The 25,723-nt window shown below is 45.6% G+C and overlaps 2 protein-coding genes across 8 annotated transcripts in view; one reads left to right on the top strand and one right to left on the bottom strand.

Moving 5' to 3' along the window:
* Nucleotides 1-25,643, bottom strand: part of TMEM39A (transmembrane protein 39A) — a 26,209-nt gene extending 566 nt beyond the window's left edge. The window contains exons 1-9 of one of the 4 annotated variants that reach the window (XM_040571431.1): nucleotides 25,512-25,643; nucleotides 24,819-24,939; nucleotides 7,537-7,727; nucleotides 5,956-6,178; nucleotides 4,454-4,537; nucleotides 2,902-3,044; nucleotides 2,093-2,441; nucleotides 1,100-1,287; nucleotides 440-560 (exon numbers count right to left, since the gene is read on the bottom strand). In XM_040571431.1, coding sequence (XP_040427365.1) covers nucleotides 440-560; nucleotides 1,100-1,287; nucleotides 2,093-2,441; nucleotides 2,902-3,044; nucleotides 4,454-4,537; nucleotides 5,956-6,178; nucleotides 7,537-7,727; nucleotides 24,819-24,878 — 1,359 coding nt within the window. In that variant the 5' untranslated portion in view covers nucleotides 24,879-24,939; nucleotides 25,512-25,643. The other 3 variants (XM_040571451.1, XM_040571460.1, XM_040571441.1) reach the window with 3 other exon arrangements.
* B4GALT4 (beta-1,4-galactosyltransferase 4) overlaps nucleotides 25,510-25,723 on the top strand; it is a 28,323-nt gene continuing 28,109 nt past the window's right edge. The window contains exon 1 of one of the 4 annotated variants that reach the window (XM_040571484.1): nucleotides 25,510-25,628. The gene's annotated coding sequence lies outside the window, so the exon portion shown is untranslated. The other 3 variants (XM_040571468.1, XM_040571476.1, XM_040571490.1) reach the window with 3 other exon arrangements.

Here is a 25,723-nt window from a genome sequence, read left to right as displayed (position 1 = left end):
GGTGCGTGCATAATAGTGTCTGGTGCCACTGAGCTAGACAGAAGGAATGTTTGTACTCCAACCACCACTAGCTGCTACTTAGGGAAAGCAGCGTAAGACATGAGGCATGTAGAAGCGTCATTTTCCTTGAGAAGGGGAGGACTGGTGAAATAACCAGCCGACATGCTTTCCCATTTCCCTAGAAGATGTTCTGTTAACTACAACCTCTTAAGAATATGCTAATGCCTGATGAGAGTGCTGTATCACCACGATGAGAAAAGCACTGATGAGACAGCCATTACTTCCCTTCTGATACTGCAATGGGAAAACTCTTCTGCTGAGAACAGGCACTTTGTTTAGCAACAACAGACTGCTGCCCGGCCTCAAACCTTGTTCTGCTGCAGCTAGGTTTAAGCCTCTCCTCCCACCACCACGACATGCCAAGAGAAGAGATACTTGCATAAAAGCGGGCATGGGACACGTCTGAAGGCACTGCTACATTGTAAGGCCCAACTGCTTTATACAGGCATCGGCTACGTCGCACCAGTACTCCTTGTGGCCATATTGTGTTTTCTGACCAGCTGCAGGGAAAGAATGCCAGAGTGTTAGCATCGGAGGGACAGCAAGGAGGAGGACACACTCAACTCACTGAACAGAGGTTCACAGGGAGGGCTAGCATCCTGAAAAATGCCAAAGCTTCTGCTACGGGGATGTGTCTCAGCTTCCATCGGAACAACACAGAGGTGAGGATATCAGAAGCTCACCAGGACTCAGACTGAACAGTAAATAAATGGCTCCCCATGCAAGAACCTGGCCTACCACTTTGGAGGGGGCCACCCCTGCCTCTGTGCAAGCTACTGCTCCAGTGGCCCAGAGGAATTATTAGAGCATTTGTTTCTGGGAATGAACCAGCACTTGACCAGAGGAGCTTGGACAGCTTTCTAGAGCAGACATTTGTTTCTTGAGAACAGAAAGACCAGCAGAGTTGTCTGCGATCCATGGCACTATGGGGAGTGGAAAAGCTTGCTAAACAGATAAGGAAATATCAGCAGTGTTGTATCTACTGGAATGTCTTAGCCCCTTGCTGGGCACGCCAACCCCTTCCCATCCCCACACTTACATATGCTGTGGAGCGTTGCTGTAGGAACCATGTTCTAGTTTCTGCCACTTGCCGAGGTGGGCAGCTGATCTGTGGAGCAGGTCGCAATACTTGGGAGGCAGCAGCTGAGTGGTGAGCATGACGAAGGCATTGATCCACACCATGATGAGGTGCTCACAAGACCATCGCATGTCGTAGTACTGGGTGCTCTGCAAAGAGACCAGACAAGAACTTGGCACTGCTGTCACTAAGCGGAGGAGGGAATGACAAGGGACATACTGCGTGTGCATCCAGCAGACCCACACCACACATTACAGGCATGCGCTTTTGGACCAGTGATTTCAGAGGGTTACAGCTTAGGAAATGCTCAAGGCTCCCTTCTCCTTGACCTGAAGGAGAAAGGGCGGGGGTATGATGCTGCAGCTTGGTGCCTCTCCTCCTCCAGCAGCAGGTAACAGGAGGGTTTGCTTTCCACAGAGCTGCCTCAGGAGCACCAGGACTGCTACGTGGACTGTGGAGCCCTACCCGTTTCATTACACCAACTAGAGCTCGTCTGCATTAGAAGAAGACAAAAAATACAACCCCCACATCGACAAGGGGGTTCTTGGATTTAGGTTCCCAGACATCCTAGTTGGCTGTTTTCTAACAGGCTAAACACCAAAGCCTCTGATCCAAGCACTCGAAACCCAGGACGTTGGATCTGAGACAAGTAACAACAAGTGCCCTTTTCTAGGAAGAACACAGCTATTCATCTGCCTAGGACAGGGGGTGGGAGAAGGGGAGTTAGTAAGTGGGGTGATGGGACTAGAGGTGCATCACATTTATGGCAATACCTATCCGCCAACCAGGAGCAGTACTAGTGCACTCCGGATGCAGCCATGCTCCGCTATCCGGGCTGCCAAAGGGGAGACAGAGAAAAGGGGAATTAACCAGGAATCTGGCCTGGCAGCAATTCACGCAACATTCAGAAGGAGGCGGCGGGCAGGGGCACAGAGAAAACTATACAAGAGCTACCTTGACAAAACACAGTGGCAGGAAGGCCACATAGTAGGCACTGAAGAGAGAGTTGAAGAGAACTTCCTTGATCCTGCGGTTGAAGTCTGCTTTTAGGCACTCCACCTCATTGCGGATGAGATCTGGGGAAAGGGGGCAGCTGTGGGTAGGGATAGATGTAGGATTATTGAACTGTTCTCTCAAGGATTCCCACAGAAGCGAGAGGAAATCTTTGGGTTTGACCAGGCTGCTGACAGCTGAAGCCCCATCATCCACCATCTGATCCTGTACCAAGTAACCACAGTCCGCAGGTAGGGGCTGTGCTCTGCTGTCCTGGTGGAAGCAGCACAGAGGAACGTAGACGCCAAACCTGCAGGGAGAAAAGGATGAAAGACGGGATGAAATGACAGCCAACCCAACATGAAGCAGCGTCCACCTTCTCTACAAATGTTGGCCCTTATGAGAGGGACACCACATAGGAACCCTCACTCCAGAAGACAGTGGCCAACTCTTCTTCCCCTAAGAGGCTCAATGCTGCAGCCTTGAAAACTGCAGAGATGTTTCTTTAAATCCTATCTGTGGAACTTGTCATCCCAGTGGAAATAGCAAATAGCACACTGCAGGCAATTTGCTTCATAGGGTCGGCACCACCTCCCCTAGCCATTCCCACTTCCCCTTTATTCGTAAGATGAGGTGGCTTTTTTTTTTTTTGTCTGCCTGTGTCTTGGGGATAGATTATAGCCAACAGCTCGGGTTCCCACAGCAGCTCATGCCACCCCTAAGCAGCTATGCTCCCCCCTGCCCTACAGGTACGAGGTATTGTTACTCACGGGTAGCCCAAGAAGAGAAGATTGAGAACAGAATGGCTGCGGAAGAGGTTGACCAGAGTCCAGCAGAGCACCCATCCACAGAGGGTGAGCAGCACCAAGCGCACCATGTAGTGAATCACTGACATCGCGCCCACCTGAGAGGCCTGCAAATAGAGAAGAAACGTTCAGCAGCCATGTGGCACGAGTGCTAGGATGTGAGCACACAGGGTGCCTGTGGAGGAGGAGCAGGAAGAAAGCGCCACGAGGCACTGGAAGAGGGATGACTGCCCTCTTCCTCCAAGAAGAGGAAGACTGACTCTCTTATAAAGGTGAAATGGCTTGATGTCATGTTTGGGAGAATCCACAAGATCCAAAAAAAAGCACAAGTTCTAGGGCATGATTAAAATAGGGCCCTTTAAAAATCAGAACTGTAAAGTAAGAGATATTTTTACTCAGGTTCTTTAATGCTCTGATGATATTCCAAGATAGCCTGCAACACACTTCCTCCTGCTATTTCCTTTACAAAGATCAGATCTCGGCATTCATTTTCCTAAAGAACTGGTTATCACAATTCTCAGCTGAGGGAAGAGAAGATGGTGCACTTTGGCAATCCCCAAACCAGGATTTCCACCATTCTCCTCTACTGCGTGTACGGGCTACAGTCTAGTGAGGAGGTACCACCTTCTAAAGGACAGCAAAGAAGCTTGGTCCAGTCTTCAAAGGGGAGAAGGCAAACTGAACTATGGAAAGATTCTTAGTGATTATAGCCAATAGATGGGATGTGCAAGAACCTGCATGGAAGGTTTCAAAGCAGAAGTTTCAGTCTGTGGGAGGTTTTATGGAGGATGGTAACAAAAATGAAAATGGCAGGAATCAGAGATGAAAGAACTGGGAATCCATCTTCTCTATTCACCTGTTCAACAGCACTTAACTGTTAGGAGTTTTTGTTCTTAAAACTCGTTGCTTAATCTGGAGTAGTATTAACTGTTTCAGTGGAGAGAGCTTCCATTTTCCTCCAAAGAACTTTTCCCAAACACATACTTGGTGTGGTTCTGCTCCCACAAAGATAGAAAGCGTCTCAAAATCTAAGCTCACACAACCACAGCATCAGTTATTGAGTGACCAGGACAAGGAAAAGCAGTTCTACCAGCTATTCCTATTTCATTTTAGCGTACGCAGATATCCTCCTTCTGACATTTCCCCTCTAATCTCCTGTTCTCTCTTCTCGTCTTGGCTATCCTCCCTATTTGCCTTTCTACTACCTAACTTGCAATTCTCTCAGCTGCTTCTCTGGCATCAGACAGTAAGCCACAGTATCGTGCCTGCAGGGATAGAGAAGCAAGTGGGATCATTTCATCTTCTAGCTGCAAAGACAGCAGAGCTACCCACTACTGCAGGACATGAATGGGCCGAAAAAAGACCCCAGTCCCCCAAAATCTTAGTATTTCACACCCAGACTTGTTCTGGAGGAAGAAACGCTTCAGCTACCCAACTCTCAGAACTTTCTGGGACTGTAGATGGTGATACTCTGCAATCAGTCCTATGGGCAGGAGAGGGAACACTGAAAGGTTACCTCAGAGATGAGGGCCCACACCAGCCTCCGCGCCAGCATCACTGTGATGAACGCCGCCAGGTGGTAGTCAATGAGGTGGAAATTCTGAAGGAGGAAAGAAAAAAGGTCTTCACCAGGGGAACAGACCCCAAAACCACCCAGCTGGGGTGAGACTGGAAAGCTGGCTGCTGAGAGCACTAGGATCACACATGGGCATTTCCCCAAATCTCTCTATTAGGGGTGAGAGAGAAGGGAGAAAACTGAGTAACACAGAAACATCTCCACAATTAAGGTCTTCCCCACATGTTGTAGGTCACTTCCCATGGAGGAATTTCTACTAAAAAAAAAATAACTGGGGAAAAAAAAAAGCCACCCTTCAAGGCAGGTATTTCTGCGGTCAAAGAGCACTCTAGGACCAGGATCCCACTGTGGAGAACAGTCTCCAGGTTCTTGAGGGAAAAGGCACCAACCACCACAACAAGGCAGCCAAACCTGAGTCTGGAGTCCTGCATGCCAGCTCACTTTAGCCTTTGGTCTCAGAAATGGGCTGTAGTGACCATCAGTGCTCCCTAATGATCAAGTTGATGGGGGAAATGCTGTCTTCATAGGCCATAGATCTGTACTGGAAGTTAACGTTGGTTCTGGCTGCATGAAGTTCGATACAGCTCCTGGAACCCTTAAATTTTTTTCAATGAAGCTGTGTGTTCTGGCTAGAACGGTCAGTAGAGTGAATACTGCTGTCTGGAACCTGAAGGACATTTTGGATATATGAGAACGCTCAACTTCTAGGAACAAACATAAGTCAATGGTATGTTTTCAGGTAGGGAGTCTAAAACAGAAAGCTTTTTCTTCAAAGAAAGCTGTGTCCAGCATTGCGTAGCTGCATTTGAAGCTAATAGCTGGATAACTAGAACACTAGCACCACCTGTTGGTATAGTTACCTAAGGAACTGCCTCATGCTTCAAGGACATCATATAGGTTTCAGAAGCTATCTTCATATAGACAAGGTTTGCTGACTCAGGTACAGGTCACTGCCAGGTTGCACAGCTTATTGGGCCAGGAAGACTGCAGCTAAGGAGTCTGGATGGCCTACATAAGGTGAGGATCTGACCCCCTCCCCAACTCCTCTGCTGCTGACCTGTTGGGAGATACTAATGCAAACTTCCATTATCATTTCTCTTAAGCTCTGTTGTTTCCTCTGGGAGGAGGCACCCACAGCAGCAAGTAGGCTTCTGTAGGTTCAACTCCATTTCAAAACCTAGCAGCTAGCTTGGTCATGCAACTGTCTGCAAGAAATTTCCACCGAAGAAGCCCTGCTGACACCTCTCTCTCTCTTTCTCTCATCTTCTACCTATTTTTTCCCCTATAAAATGAGGGATGACATGGGCCTGGTTGATCGGGGCATATGCAAAGTTCCCTTCAGCCCCTTCTATCAAAGGCTTGGTGACTCTTGAGCTGAAGAAGCATGAAAAGAAGCTGCGTAATGACAAAGCACAAGTGATGGCATTTTCTGGGGAACTCACCAGTGAGGTGCAGGAAGCAGGGTGATTGTACGGGTACCACCAGACAGTCTTGTAGATGTTGATGTACTGAATGAAGAGTGCTACCAGCAGGTAGATGAAGAACAGGAATTCAAAGAGCAGGCTCCCGTCTAAAGGTAGTTCAGGGATCCGGCAGTGACGTACAGGCTCTGGAGTAATCAGCGCTGTGATCGGAGGTGCGGAGAGGCTGATGGCACTACCATTCCTAAAGCAGACAGACACCACTCATTCAGTAAACATTCTACATTGTCTGTACTGTTTTCCAGGACAGGGAGTGCTTAGGGTTGTGATTTTGGGACTGGGCATTGCTGGAGTACAGACGGTATCAGTCTTGCATTCATACTACTGGCACAAGACTGGTGGTGAGCTTTGTCTTCCTCTTAACACAAACAAAACCCTTATCCAGTGTTTTCTGCATACAACTGATAGATTGGTCTACCAGAGGTGCTGTGACGTGCCCAGCTGTATTTCAGGCGAGTTGCAGAGGGAAGACCAGAGGTACAATGAGGAAGAAAACTTCAAGCAAAACCATGAAGGACTCTGTGCCTAACTGAGCACTGAATGTTGGCTCCTTCCACTCACCACTGAGACGCTGTAGTAGCACCCAGTTCACCCCAGGACAGAAGCACATGGCCTCTTTCTCCAGTACTGCAAAGTGCCCGTCATCTTTCTGGGCACAGCTCCTCTCTTAAAGAGAGGTAACTAAAAACAGAATGGAGGAGTTCAGCCACTTCCTCGAGGCTGACCTCTCAAGTGCCTTCACACTTCTAACCTATCCCTCAAAGGAGGCTAGGACAATTAAGAGCTCTTGCACACTACACTAGTGGAGAAAATTCAAATGTAAACTATGCTGTCTGACTGAAACTGAGATAAGCAACACTCCCCTAGGACCTTGCAGCACTGACACCATGGTCTCAACAGTCACCTCTTCCTCAAATATCTAAGACTGCCATCCATCCACCTACTGATGCCTGAGAAGTCCTAAATGCCAAAGCTAAATGGCTTCGATCTCTCTACTCTGTAAGGATGACCCTGTCTCACATAGATTGGGGCCTCAACATGTAGCAAGTGGTTTCTCTAGCCTGCTGACTTCTGTAGGGGAGGAAATAACACTGGGCCTTTTAGCCCTATGCTAAATGCAGAGCTATAAATGTCTCCGTGTGTTCCTTTTTCAAGCCCCAACTTCCCCAGAACATGGAGATTAGTTTTGTCAACCGTTTCATGTGGATCCAACAGTGCTTAAAACAGAATATAGACATCCTCTTGCCCTTTCTTTCTATCGTGCAGAGGAGGACTCACGGCTGAGCTCTGACATGTCGCAGTAATTTCCTGTGGTATTGCAGACAACCGAGTAATAGAGACAAAGACTCATAATCTGCTAGGATTCGCTGCTCTGCAAACTGCTGCAGGGAAAGACAAAACGAGTACCGTGCGACCGCAGCCCCACTTCCACGAGCTTCCCCATGGGGCAGATTTTAACCATTGAGCAGAGTTCAGAGTGGATAGTCCTAGCTTTTAACATCCTAGCCACAGGTGTCTCGACAATCCTACCTTTGTCCTCACCTGTTTCTCAAACCAGTACCGTTTCCACAGCTCCCACCAACCAGAGTCTGGAGAGAAGGCAAAGCTGAACGGCTTAGCTGCTGCCGGCTGGGTCCCCTCCTTCCACCGGGCATGACCAGGAACCAGTCCGCTTCCAGTGCCTCCAGCAGGCTGTGCCCTGTGACCCAGACAATCCTGATGCCTTCCCAGGTCTGCAAAGGAAGCAGAAACATCACTTAAGCTGCAAACTACTGGTGACATGGTTCACACCCCAGCCAAATGAGTTCACACAAAAGGAAGCCACACACACAGGCAGGACCTTGTCGTAAAGCTGGGACACCCATCACCACTCCAAAACACTGTATCATTTCAACAGCACCAGATCAGTGCCGGCCTGCACGCACAGAACAGGCTCCATTGACGCCATGTCTTTAAACAGCGTCTGCTTAAATCAACCACCAATGACCTGTAGCAGTTCCTGTTGGCTGCAAAGCTCTACCGAGCATCTCCAGGGCTGGAGATGGCACAGCAGCAAGTATGGGAAGAACCCTCTCTCTGCTCTGCTCTAAGTAGCTGCTGGAGCTTTGCAGGTCTTTCTGACCATCCAACGTATCACTTGATAGGGTGTAGTGCTAGTAGGCAATTTGGACCCCCCTCTGCTGGAGCGCAAAACAGCCAGCCTTAATAGGTCTCCATGAAGCAAAGCATTTAACTGCATGGTTCAGTTCCCTTTTGTGTTAAGAAAGCCTGACTGACATGATAGTAGGAGGGCCATTTAAAAGCAGTTCTAGCTAACAGTAGTGCAGCAAAACTCACATGTATGTGTGCACTTAGAATGCATGGATAGGCAACCACATATCCCAGCCTTGTTTTTTTCTAATTAGAAAGTAAGCTTGTAAATATTTGTTTATTTTAAATGACACATTTAAATCCATCAGTTCTTTAAAATGAACTGTATGAGACAGACTGGGCAACTCAGAATATCAGTAGGATGGATTGTCTGTCAAAGACTTTACCAATTCCCATTGAATTTGTATTTATTTCATTGATCTCACACATGGCACTACAAGGATTTCGGCAGTCACGTAAGTTTCTGATGGCTAGCGGACTTGTATAAGGGAGTGACAGGTTAAATTTGAGCACAAATCCTGGAAGCCATTCCTAGTGAGCATGCTGGACACAGAATCAAGACAGAGAGGGCACCTCATGACAAGGACGTCATTGTGTCTGCATTTCTGAAGACTACTCAGGTGCCCTTTTGGCAAAACATCACAGCCATACGCAACCCAGGATCCACTCCCACCTTCTTGGACACTCTGGATCCAGCTTTGAAATTTACAGGTGGGATCTAACATCTGCTTAAAATTCAGTGATCACCTCCTTTAAAATCTTGAGAAATCATGGCTGGCAGAAATGCCAGGAAGTTTGCTGAATGAGTCATAACACTGTCACCATGAACACCGTGTGCAGGAGAACTATTCCAAAAGGAAAAAAAAGCACAAAAAAACCCAATCAAACAAACAAATCCCACCTCCCCCAAAGAATTTTCTTTTGTTTTCAAGTTTCCCAAGCTTCATCTCTACTCCAACAGCCAATTCTCAAAGTTTCAACAAAAAACAGATAAGGTGTTACTAAATATGAATGCTTTGCATGTACCCACATGAAGGTCACTTGCAAAAAAAAGAAAAAAAAAGGTAGAACAGAGATTCTGGAGGAAAAAAAAATGGCATTGTGAAATTGCATGAAAGGAGAGAGTAAACACTGGACAGTTTGGGTTTGAAGGGAGATAATGTATTTTGGCAGGCTTTGAAACTCTCATTGTAATTCCAAAGAAGACACAACAGAGAACTGAGTACTACTTTACCTTTCTAGTCAATAATTTAAAGCTTACAGAGAACCTTTTCTAGGATGTTCTAGAGTTTTAATTTCAGGCATTAAATATAAACAGAAGAAAATTCTCTTGCATGCACAAGATGAGCAGGGGCAGCAACAGACAGTGCAGAACTCATTTAGGGCATCCAGATACTTTATGTAAGTAGCTAAGGAGAAAAAAAATAAATAAATAAAAGGAGCAACTTTCAAAGCCATGTGAAGCCAAATTAAACTATTACAGGAACTGTGGAAGCTAAAACAATTGATCTAATCCAACCTACAGGATATTTATGATAACGGATGCAATAGCCCTAAGTTGGTGTTCAAACCAGAGGTATCAGAGTTAGCAGAAGGTATTTTATGCCACGTTCAACAATTCATGTAAATAATTCAACAGCTCTCATTCATACTATCCCCATTAGTATGCTTCACATGCTTAACAACATAAACACTTGGACACCAAGGAATCATACTCCCACCCGCTGGTTTTGCAAACCAGTAAAATGCTAGTTTCTACCAGCAAAAATGAATGCCTGTAGGAAAGAGCCCTCCTTAATGTCAATGCACCGTATGTTAAATGCACTTGAATAATTCCTTTCACATTGATCCATTAACACATAGACTGGGCTAATGTATGAGCGCAGTTACTCAAGCCACATTTTAAATAGCTTGACTTTGCTAGAGTCTGATCAATTTCGGAGGGTGTCTGTTAGAGCGAAATCTGCCCAGTAAACCTTTCTTTTTTGTTTTTGTTTTGTAAAACTAGGCACACAAAACCAAAGCTCCCTAGACCAAGTTAAACAAAGTGTTAAGATTACAGATCGGTTTGCCTCCAAGCCTGCGTTTTTGGCTTTGAACCAATCCACAGCCCTCCTTTTCAAGGAGGGAAGACACGGGGAAAAGAAGTTTTTATAGTTTTCAATTATTAAATTAAAGCATGATTATACTGTGAAATTTACGCATAATAAAGCCTCCAAGACCTTCTACTCCAATAGATAAGATTCCTGTGTGCATCCAAGTCATTACAAGTTCTCATAAAGACCCACACAGAGAGACAGCAGTCCTACCAGACTCCTTTCTCTGCTTGTAGGGTCCCCACCCCGTAGCTACCCATCAGCACTCACTTTATATACAGTTTCAGGCGCAGAAAGCGAGTGACGGTAGATAAAAGCTTTTCCTGTCAAGACTCTTTAGTCCATCGATTTGATTCCGCAGTGTTCTTCCCAGTTCACCTTAATTTCCCTTCAAATGATGTCATGTATTTGTAGTGCCTTCATCCTCAACATCCCCAGAACAGGAACTGCCCTGCTCCCGAGATCTCCTCTCTAGGGCAGAAGTGGGCATCACAAAAATGCACATGAAAGATTTGGGGGAAAATCTGGCACAGGCCAGCGGGCCTGTCCACATACGTGGAAAGAAAACGGGTATGGACAGCTTTGAGTCCTAGAGGTACTGCTGCTTTCAAGCCATACCAATGAAGAGCAAGGCAGATGAGTTATCCAGCAGTTCGGAGGTGAAAGAGCACGCAGCCCTCCCTGCTCCCCAGGGACCATCACTCGGTCATATTCCTGCATCAGCAGCTGTCTAAACAGTACTTACAAGGGACAAACCAGAAGAGAGTCAGTGACTCATCAGAATGAAAAATCTGCCTCGCTCCCCATCTCTTTGCTGGAAACACTACAACACGTAGCCAGTTATTTTGATGGTGTTAATGCTTTTTAATTGGAGAAAACTCCCAGACTCTAATCCTCTTGGGAAGCTTGCTGTACCAAGGCCTGAGAACTGTCAGAGCTTCAAAAAAAACACTCAAGAAGCTTTCCTTGGCTCCAGAAGTCCTACAACCAGATGCTCTCAAGAGCAGAAAGGGAAACGTGGCCACCCTTGCTCAAAGCGATGCAGCCTGAGAAGACCACAGGTCTCTCATTGCAACTCTCCACCTTGATCCAAGCGGCCTGTGCCCTGCCTAAGAAGCATGTTACACCGTGGGGTGAAGCACCCCATCGTCCCTGCAGCTATGGATGAGGAAGGCTTTCAGCATCACTGCTGGAGCTCCCTCACTGTGGCAAACGGTGCCGCACATCTCCAGGGTGCTCCTGAATATGGGTGCCTGACAATGCTGCCAGCCCTACGGCGCGCCTGCTGCTGCCACTGGCAGCGCCGACTTCTGCGTTGTTCCTCTTCAGAGGCGCCTGTCCTGAAAATGAAACCAAAGGACGGCCTGAACGAGCCGTGAGGCTCGCTTCTAGCCTGCAAAGGCACAGGACCATTTAGACTCCTGGCTCAACAGAGCCTGTGTGAAAGCCTTTGTCCCTGCACCGCTGCAGTGCAGCACGGCCAGTACTGGAAACTTTGGAGGCTACCAGTGTCCATAAGCCACCCACAGGTGACAACAACTCTCTGTGTCCCGGACAGTGGCTTATTTATAAAAGCTTGTTCGCAAGGCTGCAAAGACAGTTGCTAGCCCCTGGTGAAACCATTTCTGAAAGGATGGGAGGAGGAAACCAAGACAGAATTCTCTAACCACTAGGACTGAATACATACCATAACAATCATGACTTTTAGTTAGCAGACAAATAGCTCTTTCTCCTCGTTTTCCCCTGCCTCTCCAGTCAGTCTCCAAAGCTGAAACAACACATATAAAAAAGGTCTCTTGGGTTACAGAGATCCCCTCTTCAAGTAGCTGGGCCTGGTTAACCTAATCCCAAACTTGCATTTGTCCAACAATCCTAATGCCTTCGCGAATTATTTGTGAATTCACATTACATTCAATTTTCTTTGGAATTGCCACGAGTCCTAGTTATTATGGCTCATTTTTCCATCCTCTTAGTGTGACAATTTTATTTCATTTTAGTTTTTAAATAAAAACATCTTGACAGATGGAAAACTTAGACACAGAACTGGCAACCTATTCACCCAACACACTGCAATCAATCAGTCAATAAATAAATAAAAATCAAGAACTGAGCCTAGGAACGGTGATGCCCAAGCCCACGCTTCAATCACGAGGCCACCTTGGCAGCGGCGTCACATCTGCCACACCGAAGTCGAGATGCTGCAAAACTTCTGTGGAAGCGCTAACCAGGTTCAGGCATGAAAAAGCATTTGGTCGTCGTGACGATTTCAGGAGGAAATAACCGATAAGTTATCAGATGGAAAGCCAAATATTTGGCTTGTGCAGAGGCCCCCCAGCGCTACGCAAACAGAACCTTTCAACCGGGGCTGGCTGGGGAGGCACACACCTGCCAGCTGGCCCGGAGCAAGGAGGCCAAACCGGTTAGGAGCAAGGTCTCCCAAGTCAGCACATTTTCCATGCCCTCACGCTGCAGCCAGCTCACAGGAGCAGCAGATTAAGAAGGAGACTCGGGATGGACAGATACAGAAAGCCCCTAAAGCAGAGGCAAGGGTCAGGCTCCGGAAGCAGCGAGCCGGCCGGCCGAGAGCAGGGCTGTGAATCAGCGCCGTCAGGTGATGCACGAGTGAGGCTCATTTTTGCTCAGTGACTAAGAACCAAGAACCGCCCTTGTAATAACAAAACCGACCAGCGCAACCAAGTTAGCGTGGGCTTTTTTGATACAGCAGAGCTCTGGCTGGAAAGGATGAAGAGGATCCATCCATCAGTCCTCCACACACATGCCAAAAACCACGGGTAGAAGCAGCAAGAAAAAGGAATATTTCACAACCTGCATACATACTGTAGTGACTAGCTTCAGGCATCCTCAGTGACGCAGGCTACAGCTAGACAGAAAGACAAGGTGAAGGCAGCACTTGCCGATTGTAGCTGTCACAGTACTTCAAATACCCACTGACAAAAACGGGAGCGGGAAAGAAAAGTTTTCCAGCAAAAGCCTACCCAGGTTAGTGTGCATGCAGTAAGCTCAGTTTAGATCACTTTGTGGACCTATTCTTCAAGAATGGAACATGGATTTAAGTCCTTAGTAGTCTAGACCAAGAGAATTATCCATGAGATTGAAAAGGCAATTTTTAAAAACGGACAGGGATTTCCAACCCAAATCCTACATTCCTTAGAAATCCCCTCAAATACCTTACTTCAGGGGGAGCGAGGAAGAGATTTCCAGAGGCATGCAGGAGACGAGTCCTATTCAGAATACAGATGAACTCAAGTCCTTGCAAATTGGATGAAAGAAGATGCACACACTAAGCGCTCTCAATGAACCGCTGGCTACAAGAGTGCAAGAACAAAGCTGCGATTCATGCAGTAATAAAATAATACCTCATAACCATGTAATTACCCTGTGCAATTAAGTGCTGCAGGATGTCAAAGCAAACAGCTTACTAAGACTTTAATGAAAGACTACAATAATTTTATGAATGAAGACAAGTGAAATAATATTCAAAACAAACAACAACAACAAAAAAAAACCACCATGGTCCTCAGGGCTGATCAGCTACAAGTGGCAAATAATACGCTTCTCAGCAAGCCAACTGTATCGCACAGTTGGCAAGATATTTTCTTTGGCCTCCATTGATGTATACAGCAATAATCACAGCCCAATACTGGATTTTGGAATAAAGAAAGCATTTGCTTCTTATATGAAAGCAAGGCAGAATTTCAAAGTTGATATTTTCCAGCACCAGCTGGAAATGCAGTCCTGACTAGTTGGATCATGGTCTATTTCGGTCTTACAGTTCCCATGCTTCTCAATTGTATGGGGAAAAGGACAGCAATTCCCATCTCATACAGAGCTGGCAGGAATTACTAAGCTAGACATATGGTTCTCAAAGGCAACTTGCATTGTCATCTGAAAGCTCCAGAGAGTTTAAGCTTCAGATCCAAAATAGGGTTTGGGCATGTAACACCACAAGTTTAAGCTCCAGTTCCACACGCCTATCACAGATAGAAACAAAAATTCACTTTAGAAACCAATTCCCTGTATTTTTTCTCCATAACAAACCAACTACTGGGAGGTCAACGGACTTACCAGGCATTTAGGCACTTCTAGTGTGTCACTGATGGGGAGGCAGAGTAATACATGGCCAGCTTTGAGACCAACTAACACTGCAGTACAAGGGATGTTGCTATTCAAAGTCTGGGAATTACCAAACGGCAAGGATGAGGTTTTGGGGACACCACAGGCAACGCCACGAAGGCTGTCTGTTAATACAATCCATCAACGCACACACTTAGGCACATCTCGCACCGAAGTCCTTCACCAAGCACCGCCCACCGGTGCAGCACTACCAAGACGCTGCCCTCTGTTATGCAGTGCCACACACAGTAACTGGAAAACGGAGGGCAATTTTGGCTTTGGGCATGGAAATTTTCTTTTCTAGCTTATCTGGACAAACACACAGCAAAACAGACAACTCTGGGGGAGGAGGGTGGGCGGACGAACCAACTTTTGCCTTAAGAACCCACTTTTTAATGTTCAGCCAAACAAGCCATCAAAAATCTGCATTTTCTTCCAAATCCTCAATGCATACACATGGTCTAATGGCACAAGCACAGGATTTCAAGCCAGGAACTCTGCTTTTTAATCTCTCCTCTTCAACTGACTTGCAGGGAAGTTGTTTTTACTGATTCAGGCTTCATTTCCTTATCCCAAAAGGGATAAACACTTGGGCAAGTATTCCTCCTCCCAGGGGGTCTCTGTATGTAGTAGTGAATATATTTTTATAGTATTATTTTAGAACTTTAGACAAGCTTTTTTTTAAACAAACAGAAGCAGCTTTCCTGCTGGTTTTGCTTCTCTGCCAACCCCTATGTTTAATTTAATGGAGATCAGCCACGATGACGAACCATGGGGAGTCACTAGGATTTTTCTATTTTGTCCTCACACAGCTAAAAATAAGGCAGGCATCTGCCATCTGTAGCAATGAGTTTGAAGATATGGAGTAGAACACAAGAAAGAAACACTTTGCAAATGCATTTCACGTTTTTTTCTAACAGCATCTAATGTAACTTTTACGGGTACTATGTACACATAGGCGTGCCTCCCTATACCCCATCAAAATTCATCTAGCAGATCCCACGAAGGGCCTGGCTCCTCTCTGCATTCAAATCAGCTGGGCATCTCTTGAGCCTTACCCCAAGTCATCAGACTGGAATTCCTACTGGAAAGTATCAGCGCAATAACGACTTAATACGTCCCTGACACTGTGGAGAAGTGGAATTCTACATAAACCATAATTTGCACAAATCAAAATTCTGCAAATAAAACATACGACACATGGGAACATACACCAAATCCCCTCTGTTTCCATCTGAAATAACAAGTACAGGGAATATTTTATCCAGTTCAGATGGTCTGGTCATGCAATTTCCCCACAGAACAGTAAGGATATTCGGATATTCAATTCAATTTCCATTACTGTGGTAGGCAGCACTCAGAACATCATATAACCATTTGCAGAGCAACTAATCTAGCAAATCAGGAAAATAAAATAGGATACATTAATCTCTGGTATAATTAATTACACCAAGACCAATATAGCAGTCTGAATTTGCATGCGTGCTCCCTTCTAAGCATTTCTGGACTACCGAAGTCTATTGATAATTTTGCCTTTAACCAAACATTTCAAGCCAGTCAGCACACATGGATGCTGCTGCACCATGTTAGCCAGCACAGCTTTTCTGACCAGGTTGCATAATATTCACTTCCCACCAGAAGTCTCGTTTTCCGCTTGCAACATGTTCAGTCCAAAAAGTCAAAAAAAAAATTGTTGGAAGTGACCCTCATATGAACACACCCCAAGAAGAATGGCATGAAAACTTTCAGGCAAGTTTGTGACAGCTCATGAATGATTTGGCCAAGTCACACAGCAACTAGAGGTTTACCTCTAATTTTAAAACAGCACCTGCTAGAAATTCTACTGCTTATCTAATTGTGATATGGCTAGAAAAAATGAAATAAAGTTTCCATCACCACAAGAGACCCAGTGCGGTTAGGTAACAACGAAGAGGAGAGTGCTAACTTCATGACATCACCCCTTACCATGAAAAGCCAAACTCTGCAGCCAGGAATACTCCAGTGCAGTGGAATACTGCGATAGCAAAGAAAAGGGATCACTGAAAGAAAAGGAAGGCTCACTGTCATAATTTCGTATCTTACTTACAGTTTCTTATGCACAAAATAGCACCACAGTGTTGTTGCTAAACTGTATCAGGTCTCCAACTGAATGACAGTGCCAGGAGAATAAAAATTGGGCCTCAAAAAAGAAAACGTATTAAATAGCAGAATATTGTGTTGTAGAGCTAAGTATGACAGATCGAGTAATACGAAGTCTAAAGATCCCAAGCATTTCAGTAGATTCTGCAAACCAGATTCAATTCTCCCCTGTATTTCTCTGTCCGTAAACACACCAGGACCTAAATTTCATAATGAACAAACAAAAGAATGGTTGGAAGTCAGTAAAATTTCTAAAACTAAGTTTTCTAATAGTAAACAAATTCAACTAACCCTCTAAACAGAGATGAATTGATTTTCAAAAGTGCTAAAAACACATTCCTCTTTGTATTGACAAAAACTGAAAACTAAAACTGAACCACTTACTTGTAATGTAACTGTCAGGAGAAAAGAAAATAAAGAAAACAAACAAACAAAAACTCCTTTCCTAGGATTTAATTATACTGAGGCACACAGAAAGCACTGAGACTGAGGAGTCGTATGGTCTCAGAATCAGTACTATCTTGTTGCTTTGCCCCCATATCCAGGAGCTCTAACACCTAAATTCCCAGACCTCCTGATAATCAGGTCTCAAATGACTGCGAGTAGGTCTGCCAAGAGACAGCCAGGAATGAGTCTGTACAGGAGGTACACAGACACTCTGTGGTCTTAAAACATGGAGTACACATTACAGTGGACGCAGCTAACTGGCCAAGTTACATTACCTGCGCACCTCTGTCCCTCCAAAAAAATCAGACCTGGATTGCATTCCTACCCTATGTGCTGGTTTGCACTGCGAAACCAGAGTCAAAGATGGTTGAGAACAGAAACAAAGAGTGGCTGCATCCACGCCTGAAGAAGTCCCTGTCTGAGAAGGTGTAACAAGGAGTTTCAGCACAGCTCACAGAGAGGTTGGCACTGCCTGATCACCACTTTGGCATCACTGGGCCCAGGTTTTACCAGCAGAACATCCTCAAGTGCGATGCCAAGCGCCCCAGCTGAAGGAGTCTGCACTCCAAAGAGGCAGCTGGAAGGAGAAACAAGCATCAGAAACAAAGTCATGCCAGAACCAAAGCGCCAAGAGGTAAGCAAAGGGGCAGACTATGGGTTAAAGGGCTGGTGTCCTGCTCTGCCCTCAACATCTGGCAAAACCAGAGCCGAGCCATTCCAGTCCCATCCCAGTACCACTGCGTTCCTCTCACAGAAAATCCTTTCTGATCACAGCTAGTTAACAGACTCGAGCTGGTTACAGAGAGGATGCCTTGCCTCTAAAAGCTTTACAACTCACCACTGTGGAGTACAGACATCTTAATATTTCACTTACAGCCATGACAGATGCCAGTGATGCTGGGTACCTGTTAATCACTGCCAAAAAGCATGCACAAGAGTGATCATACACTGCAAACACAGCTACCTGTGTTTCAGCTAAACATTCACGTATTAAAACAAATGGTGAAAGAGCTAACTCACGTAATAAGGCCTAGCTCCCACCCTACATAGCGGAGGATGACTGGTACACCGTTTCCTTCATAGTGCAAGCAGGACCAGCGACAGAAATAGGCACAGATGGTCACCCTGGGCACGACGGGTCTCCTGCGGCCGGTTACACTTCCTTAGACCTCACAGGGGATCGCCTCGGTGCTTCGCCTCCCACGGGACGCTGCTGTGTCACACACCCCTCACAGGTCTGATTACTTCAGGACAATGCTTTAAAAGCCCAAAGCAAACCCACCGGAGACCCCTGTACGCCTAAACCCTCCATCCACCCTCCCACCTCCCCACAACACCCCCAGACCTCAGTTTGGAGCCCAGACACACCGCTTAGGCCTCGGGAAACATACAAAATGCAAACCCTGGGCAAGTTTTCATTAGAGAAAGGCAGAACAAACATAAAACCCCACACACACCCACCACACACCCACCCCCTAGAGGGGCTTCACCTGCCGGGAAAGCCGCAGGGTACTCACACATCCAAGCACGGCTCGGACATCGGCCGGCAGCGGCGGCCCGGCGGCGCTGCCCCCTCACCCACGGCGCCCCGGGCCGCCGAGGGGGGACGAAGAAGAGGAGGAGGAGGACGACGACGACGACGAGGAGGAGGAGGCGGCGGCGGGGGGCACCCCGCGGGCTCGCCCCTCCTGCCGCCGTGCGGCCCCACCTCGCGGGGAAAGGAAGGGAAGGAGGGAAGGGAGGGGAGGCGGGCGGCCCGGCTCGGCCCCGCACAGCGCCGCAGCTGCCCGGGAGACGTGGCAGGGAGTGAGGGCTGATGCTCTCATCACACGGCGACAGGCGGCGGCAGGCAGCAGGCACCGCGGCGGCCGGCGGCGGCGGCCGGCCCATGGAGGGCATGGCGCCGCGGAGGCGGGGCGGCAGCGCCGCGCCGCCATCTTAGGGGTGGCCGCAGCCCGGCCCGACGCTGCCCGCAGCCCTCATGGCAGCCCCTCGGTGCCCTCAGGGGGCTGGGAAGGGGAGCACAACTGCGGGAGGAGTCGGGGGTTGGGGTGAGGCGGGTAAGGAAAAGGTAGAACTGGAAACAGAGCAACACAAGAAGCAAAGCAGCCCCCTCAGTCAGAGCACTCTCTCTCAAGTGATGCGCTGGGAGCCCCAAACCCACCTGTTCCTTCTTTCTGTACCTCAGTTTTCATTGCTGAGCGTGGTATTAATGGGTAGGGAATGCCCCTTGTCCTGGCCGTGTCCCCTCACAGCTGCTTGCCCGCAATTGCAGCAGGGCAGAGCAGGAGAAAGTCTTGATGCTGTGTAAGCACTGCTCGGCGACGGCCAAAATATTGGCGTTCCCAACAGCTTCAGTGTCAAACCCAAAAAATGGCACTACATGGACTTCATGAAGAAAGCTAACTCCATCCCAGCCAGGCACAATTCACCTTAACAGTTCAATTACCACACAAGTCAGATACAACAGAACAGAGTGAACTGTGCAACTCAAAAGAAGTGCTCAGCACTGCTGCCACTTCAACCTCATCCCTGGTTTTTCCAAACCCATGCATCATCTGCACCCTCACCAGACTCACAGAAGAGTCTTCAGGGGAGAGACTCTAGTTGCTTTTTGCCATGCCAAGGACCTTTTTGTTGCTACAGGGTCACAGGTAACAATAAATCCAGAAAGCTCGATGTTTTGCATCATGAGATGCCTAAATAAATAAATAAATAAATAAAAGTTCACTGCTTCATTACAGACAGCAAGATCTATTTATCCCATGACTGAACATCGACAGTCTTACTGCTGCCAGTGCCACCCTGGGAGGAGGTGTGCTGCAGGTGCCCAACTGGGGAAGACCTGGACTGCCTGAATACCGCAGAACTCAGGGCACCAACAGACCCAGTGAAGAGCAAAAAGTGGGGAAACATCGGGCAGTATTTGCAGTAGCCACCAAGTGGCAGCAAACACTCAAAGGTTGGTGGTTGGTTGACATAAAACCAACCACTTTCTTCAGCAGCATTCAGAACGGGACTTCTAGGCCAGCTTACAGACGTTATCCCACTCTCTACCCAATGATGCTTGTATTTAAAAAAAAATCATTTGGTATAGTTTTTTTTATTTTTTAACTGTCAAAATAAACATCATTCTTTCCTGTTCAGTAATTTGTGGCACACTTTTGAAAGGCAGAGTTGCGCTACAGCAGGATTTGGCCCAGAATTCTTGTCTGGTTGTCTACCCTACACAAGAGCCATTGACAAATCTGCGTGGGGATTCACTACCTAAAAGATTTACCCTGAGAACCTGGTAATTCAGGCTAGGTTTGTCTACAATAAATGGCACATGGATGGCCTGAACAACAGCTTGCCCTCCCACCCTACCTCCTTTTCCTCCCTTCTGTTCTATTTTTACAATGGCGGTCTAGAAGGGACTCTGGTTAAGTCTCATTTGCTTATAAGTGTGTCTGGACTCGTTTCTGATACAAATTTCTCCCTCCTTATTCCCTGCCAACATATCAGGGTCCCTCAAGCATTCATTTTCCTCCCATCAGCCTCAGCAACATCTGCAGATAATTTCCATGTATGTGAACTAGACCACAGGTGCTGCATTCTCCATAGGCTGCGTATGCCTGCCTCACCTCCCTCACACCTCGAGGGTGCTTAGCCATAGGAAGCCACAGAAATGACCACAGAACATCCCAGTTCTACCAGTAGACTGTGGCCATAATCTGTGTGTCTGTACCTCTGAAATACGCACCTTGTGCTAGAAAATCTGCCAAAGAGTTCTTCTGTTCTTTATGAGCTGAAAAAGAAATCAAACCTAAAATGTGCAAACTCCCCCAAAATAAGCTGTTCTTAGCCTACGTCCTCTAAGACCTGAGGCCTCTGACGCAACAGAAAGCTGCTATTTATGTAAAATATGTCCAGAGAGATCTTAGCTGAAGGAGCCACACAGTATGGCATGCTAATGCAAGAAACAGGGGTCTGTGCTAATTTGACAGGGGGGAATTTCTTCTCAGCTACAAATCTGAACATCAGTTTAAGTCTGGATACATGCAGAAGAATCTTAAAGCCACTATCCATTTGACTCAAAGATATAATGGATATATTAAAGTTAACATACACTCCTTCCCCAGCTTACTATTTATTAATGGTCATGGATATAGAATTCAATTAAACAGTGTGGAGACTAGAGTGCCTCATCTTTCTTTCATGAAAAGTAGGAGCCCAGAAAAATTGCAGAATGAGGATTTATTCCCATCAATCTTTGGTAACTCCTTTTCAGATAACCCTTGCATTTATCTGTCAAGGTCTTTGTGGCTAGTCCATCACTGAATCCATCGGAGAGAACTGTCAACATTTGGGTCCTTGCTCTCCCCGTTTGAAAGGAAACTGTTACCCAGACTTAGCTAAGACAACTAGCACTGAGGAATAAGGAACAGCCACAGCCAGGCAGTGTGAGAGATGAGATTATCCCTGTTAAATTTTGTGAAATCTCCTTCACCAGTTTTAGCTGATCTTTGTATGGGATTTTATCATGCAAAACACCAGATTACAGCTGTGAAGAGCCCATGAAAGTAGAGGCCCATGTTCCAAAAAAGCATTCCTCTCTGATTAGAAAAGAAGCCCCTCTTGCTAGAGGGACTTCTATAAATGCCAGAGGGATTTCTGTAAAATACTCACATAGAATGACCATTCCACCACTTTCCCCAATGGCCAGTACAACAGCAAACAGTAGTGATATAAAATTCAGACTTTGTACACTCTCTGTCAGTATCCAACAAGATTTAGCCTGTTTTTACCTCTGTTTCTGTTTTTTCCTAACACTTGTTTGCCTTCTGATGTTTCAGGTTACTGCCCTTTTCATCTCCTTCTCACTTCTGCAATGCTTTGTCCCTGTTTTCTTGCCGTCTCTTAGAAGACCTACATCCTTTCTATCAGTCATTCTCCCTCCTGTTTCAAATCCCTTTCCATTTTCACTGATTTAACTCCTTCCTTTTTTATGTTACCATACATGTCCCCTACCCTTTAATTCCAGGGCTATTGCCTCACAATCTGTGGGACATAAATGGGTGTGACCCCAAATGGGAGATCACATTTATAAATTTACAATGGGATACAGCCATTATTTAATTCAGTGCATCAAAGCCTAGCCTCAGCGATGTAACTGCTGTCTTGTGTAGGCATATCCAGACAAGGTTGGATACCACTAACAGTGTAGATGTAGCAACACGAAATTTATCATGAACTAGTTATTTAAATGTCCACCTGTTACTGGGATGACTTACGAAGCCCATTCTAAACTCCTTGCTACTGTCAATACACTGTTATCAGCACCTGACCCACTTTAAAGTTAGCTCTGTTTTGTCTACTTGTACAACTGTGTGACAGTAAAGTCACTGCCAGGACAAATTTTCAGGGAACTTATTTTGTGCTGCTAAACGTTTGGAAGATAGTTAGTGTGCACTAGGATTGGACTCCAAGTTTTAAAATAGGTTGTAGCTGATTAAGCCACCGAAAAGTGGAGCACAGAACTCTGAATTTAACACAACATGAACAATGTTACAGAAAGCACTAGTGTCATGGAGTTTGCGAGTCACTGATGTCAAAACGCTTGAGATTAAACTTCTTCTGATACCCACAAAAGCACTAATTGGATTTTGTGAGCTAAACACAGCCTGGGAAGTCACATCTCCCTTCCAACCTTCCTTTGCATGCAAAAGCTGCATATGAAAGAGAGTTTACTGCTGCTGTTCCCCTTTCAAGGCCACAAGGTACAAGGCAAATAGCTTTCCTCCAAAGGACTTATCAGGAAAATGGCTTGTTTTTAAACTGTGAGGTTCAAGAATAGAGACAAAAAGAACGGCTGTTTTCACACTTCCTGTGAGAAATAGAGTCTGGTGTTGACATTGTATCTGCATGCAAAAAAACCAGTGCTTCTGTACATCTTCTGCAAGTTGTACTATAGAACAATTTTAATTTAGATCATTGATGCTATATGAATGGGAAACTAACCTGCATGGCTTTAAAATCTCCTCTTGCTCAGCAAATAGCAATGCTAATGGGAACAGACCGAAATGACCTATATTCTGATTCTGTTTGCTCAGAAATTCCAATACTTCTATTATGCTGCATTAAGATAAACTACATCCAGGATTGCCTCACCAGTAATTTTTTTAGTAGCATTAAGAACCGTCTGTTATGGATTTGTTTTCTGAGGGAAACTGTTTATGCCGTGCTAAGGAAACTGATGAAGTATCAGGTTTTCTGTCTGATATCATTACCTTTTCCCAGAACGGAAGAAAAAGCTCATTCATCACCTCAACGTAATAAAGTTATACAACATGCCATATACTGTATGTTCTTCTCCAAACTGTAGATGTAGCATTCCACTGACAAAAAATACTACTACTAAATTTACAGATAATTATTTATGGGATGGAATTATTTCCACAACTAATGATCTCTGGTCTTTTCCAAATATTTCAAAAATATTATTTTACACTTTGAAAACCCTGAGTCACTGGAACATTTGCAAATTTATAGCCTATACTACATTTGCATGTGGTGTGGCGCCCAGTGATGCTTGCCTAGTATTTTGGGTAGCTTAAATTCAGTTTTTGTCATACTTTATAAGTGGAATTCAAATTACTAGCTAAAGATCTCACCTGGGACAAAAGGACTTTTTGAGATAGGGGAAAATGTCAAGTTTTGCTTAATAGAAGATAAAAGTTAGATCACTGAAGGGGACTCTGACTCAGTTGCCATGAGATTCATGAGAAGATTTTATTTTTCGGAACAAGCATAACATTTAGTCAGAAGAAAGAAACCTGACTAAATAAAGTTTGGCAAATAGTAAATTTGCCAGATAGTGCTTGTGGGGGAAAACATGCAGAAGAACTTTTATAAAAGTGTACCCATAGAAGGGCTTGTATCAATTTAACACAATGGTCCATGTGCCATAAACTGAATTAATTGCCGTTCTCAGTGTATTTGTTTCCCACATCTCCCACAATGCCCTCACTGCAATACTCCAACTTTCCTGCACATCCCTCATAACCCTGTAACACAGTATCCCTGTTATCTCCATGTCTACTCAACACTTGTAGATCCTCTGCATTTCCCCATTCACTTCTAGCATCTTCCCACATAACTGGCCATCTCTTCTCTCCCCTTCTCTACCTTGTGAGACCACCACCATAGTCATTTCAGGTCTCACTGTTCCCATAACTATATTGACAACTAGGATGGGTAATAACATGATTTGCTGTGTGTCGGGACTTCGGATATGTGCTGATTAAACGTGCAGTATGCATGTGTACTGACAAGGTGTATAATGTAAATACACTCTTGGCCAGGTCAAACAACCAGTGCTTTCTGTCATGCTCTCAGCTGAGAAATGACTTCAGATCTCTTTTGTATCCGGCTCTGATTCTCATGGCACTAACCATAACTTATCATCTTTGACACCATTTTTTTTTTATTGTAATGAGAAAGTAGCATTTGGATTTGACAACTACACAATATTATAAAACCAGACTAAAATATCAATGGGTGTGACTCAAATAATTAAAGCAAGGTCTCCTCATACATTTTTTACTGAACTCCTCCTAACATCACCTTAAGTCCACGACCCTGGACAATTACTTACTTATCTTTTCATTTTGGATTACCAACATTCTTCACTATTTACAGACTGAAGGAATTTTAAGACTATCCTTTATTCTCCTTTAGATCTAATTTCTGCCAGTTTCAAAGCAGGCATATTTTTCTTGCAAAGACATTTGCAACATTTTGCTTTGTTTAATTTCTCGCACTATTGAACAGAAGATTTTCTCCTCTCTGGTTCTTTTAACAGAAGTGATTTCTTACCACAAGAGAAGATGCATTTTGCTTTTTTCCTTGAAGGACTTTTTTAGTGCTTGACAGCATATTCTTCTCAGGTGTCACCTCAGGTGTTAACTTATAAAGTCTGTGTAGAACGTTCCAGCTCCTAGAAAAACAGCAAATATTACATTATAGCAATATGAATTTTGCTTAATCCAAGTGGTGACCTAATCTTTGTTCAACATACCTAGCCTCCAATGTACTGCTGGCAAAAATACCTTTGAGGGTTGTTTTTCCCAAAATATTAAGAAAACTTACAAATATTGAATTGAGAAACATTTAAGCCATGTACAAATTCCCATGTGGGCATGCATATATTTTAAGGCATTTTGTTTGTGCTGTTACAGTTTGAGACAGAAAACGCTTTCGGGATTCCACTTAATATCTCTACATTGAGCAATCTGGAGTTGGAGGCGTGTATCTTAAAATCTGTTTTCAGAGATTTTAATGACTCCTGCCACGTCACGTTTAATTTCACTTTAAGTAAACCCTAAACGTGCCACATTTCCAGAGGAGGAGCATCTCCCAACGTTTGACAACCACCAACAGCGCAGCAATACCCGCAGCCCCCAACCCCCCCCCTTCCGCTTCACAGCGCCCCTCAGTTAAAAAAAAAAAAAAAAAAGCCCTCAAAACCCGTCACAATTCCTGGCTCCCAGCCATAAACACCCAGCGCACCATCTGACCCGCGCTGATTAAGCTGCGCCTCCCGAGATTGCTCCGAGGTGTAATGCAAACAAGTGGATAAGGCCCAGCAGCCCGCTACTCCCACCCGCCGCGGGCCGCCATGAGGGGGTAAGGGCAGCGCGCCTGCGCGGGGGGCGCCCGCCGGGCTGCGGCCGGCCCCGCGGAGCGGAGCCCGGCCTGGCGGGGCCGGCTTCGACCTCACG

This window comes from Cygnus olor, chromosome 1 (genome assembly GCF_009769625.2).
Source record: "Cygnus olor isolate bCygOlo1 chromosome 1, bCygOlo1.pri.v2, whole genome shotgun sequence".
NCBI lineage: Eukaryota > Metazoa > Chordata > Aves > Anseriformes > Anatidae > Cygnus > Cygnus olor.
The sequence above is the reverse complement of the archived record's forward strand: the minus strand, read 5'-3'. Positions and strand labels throughout refer to the sequence as shown.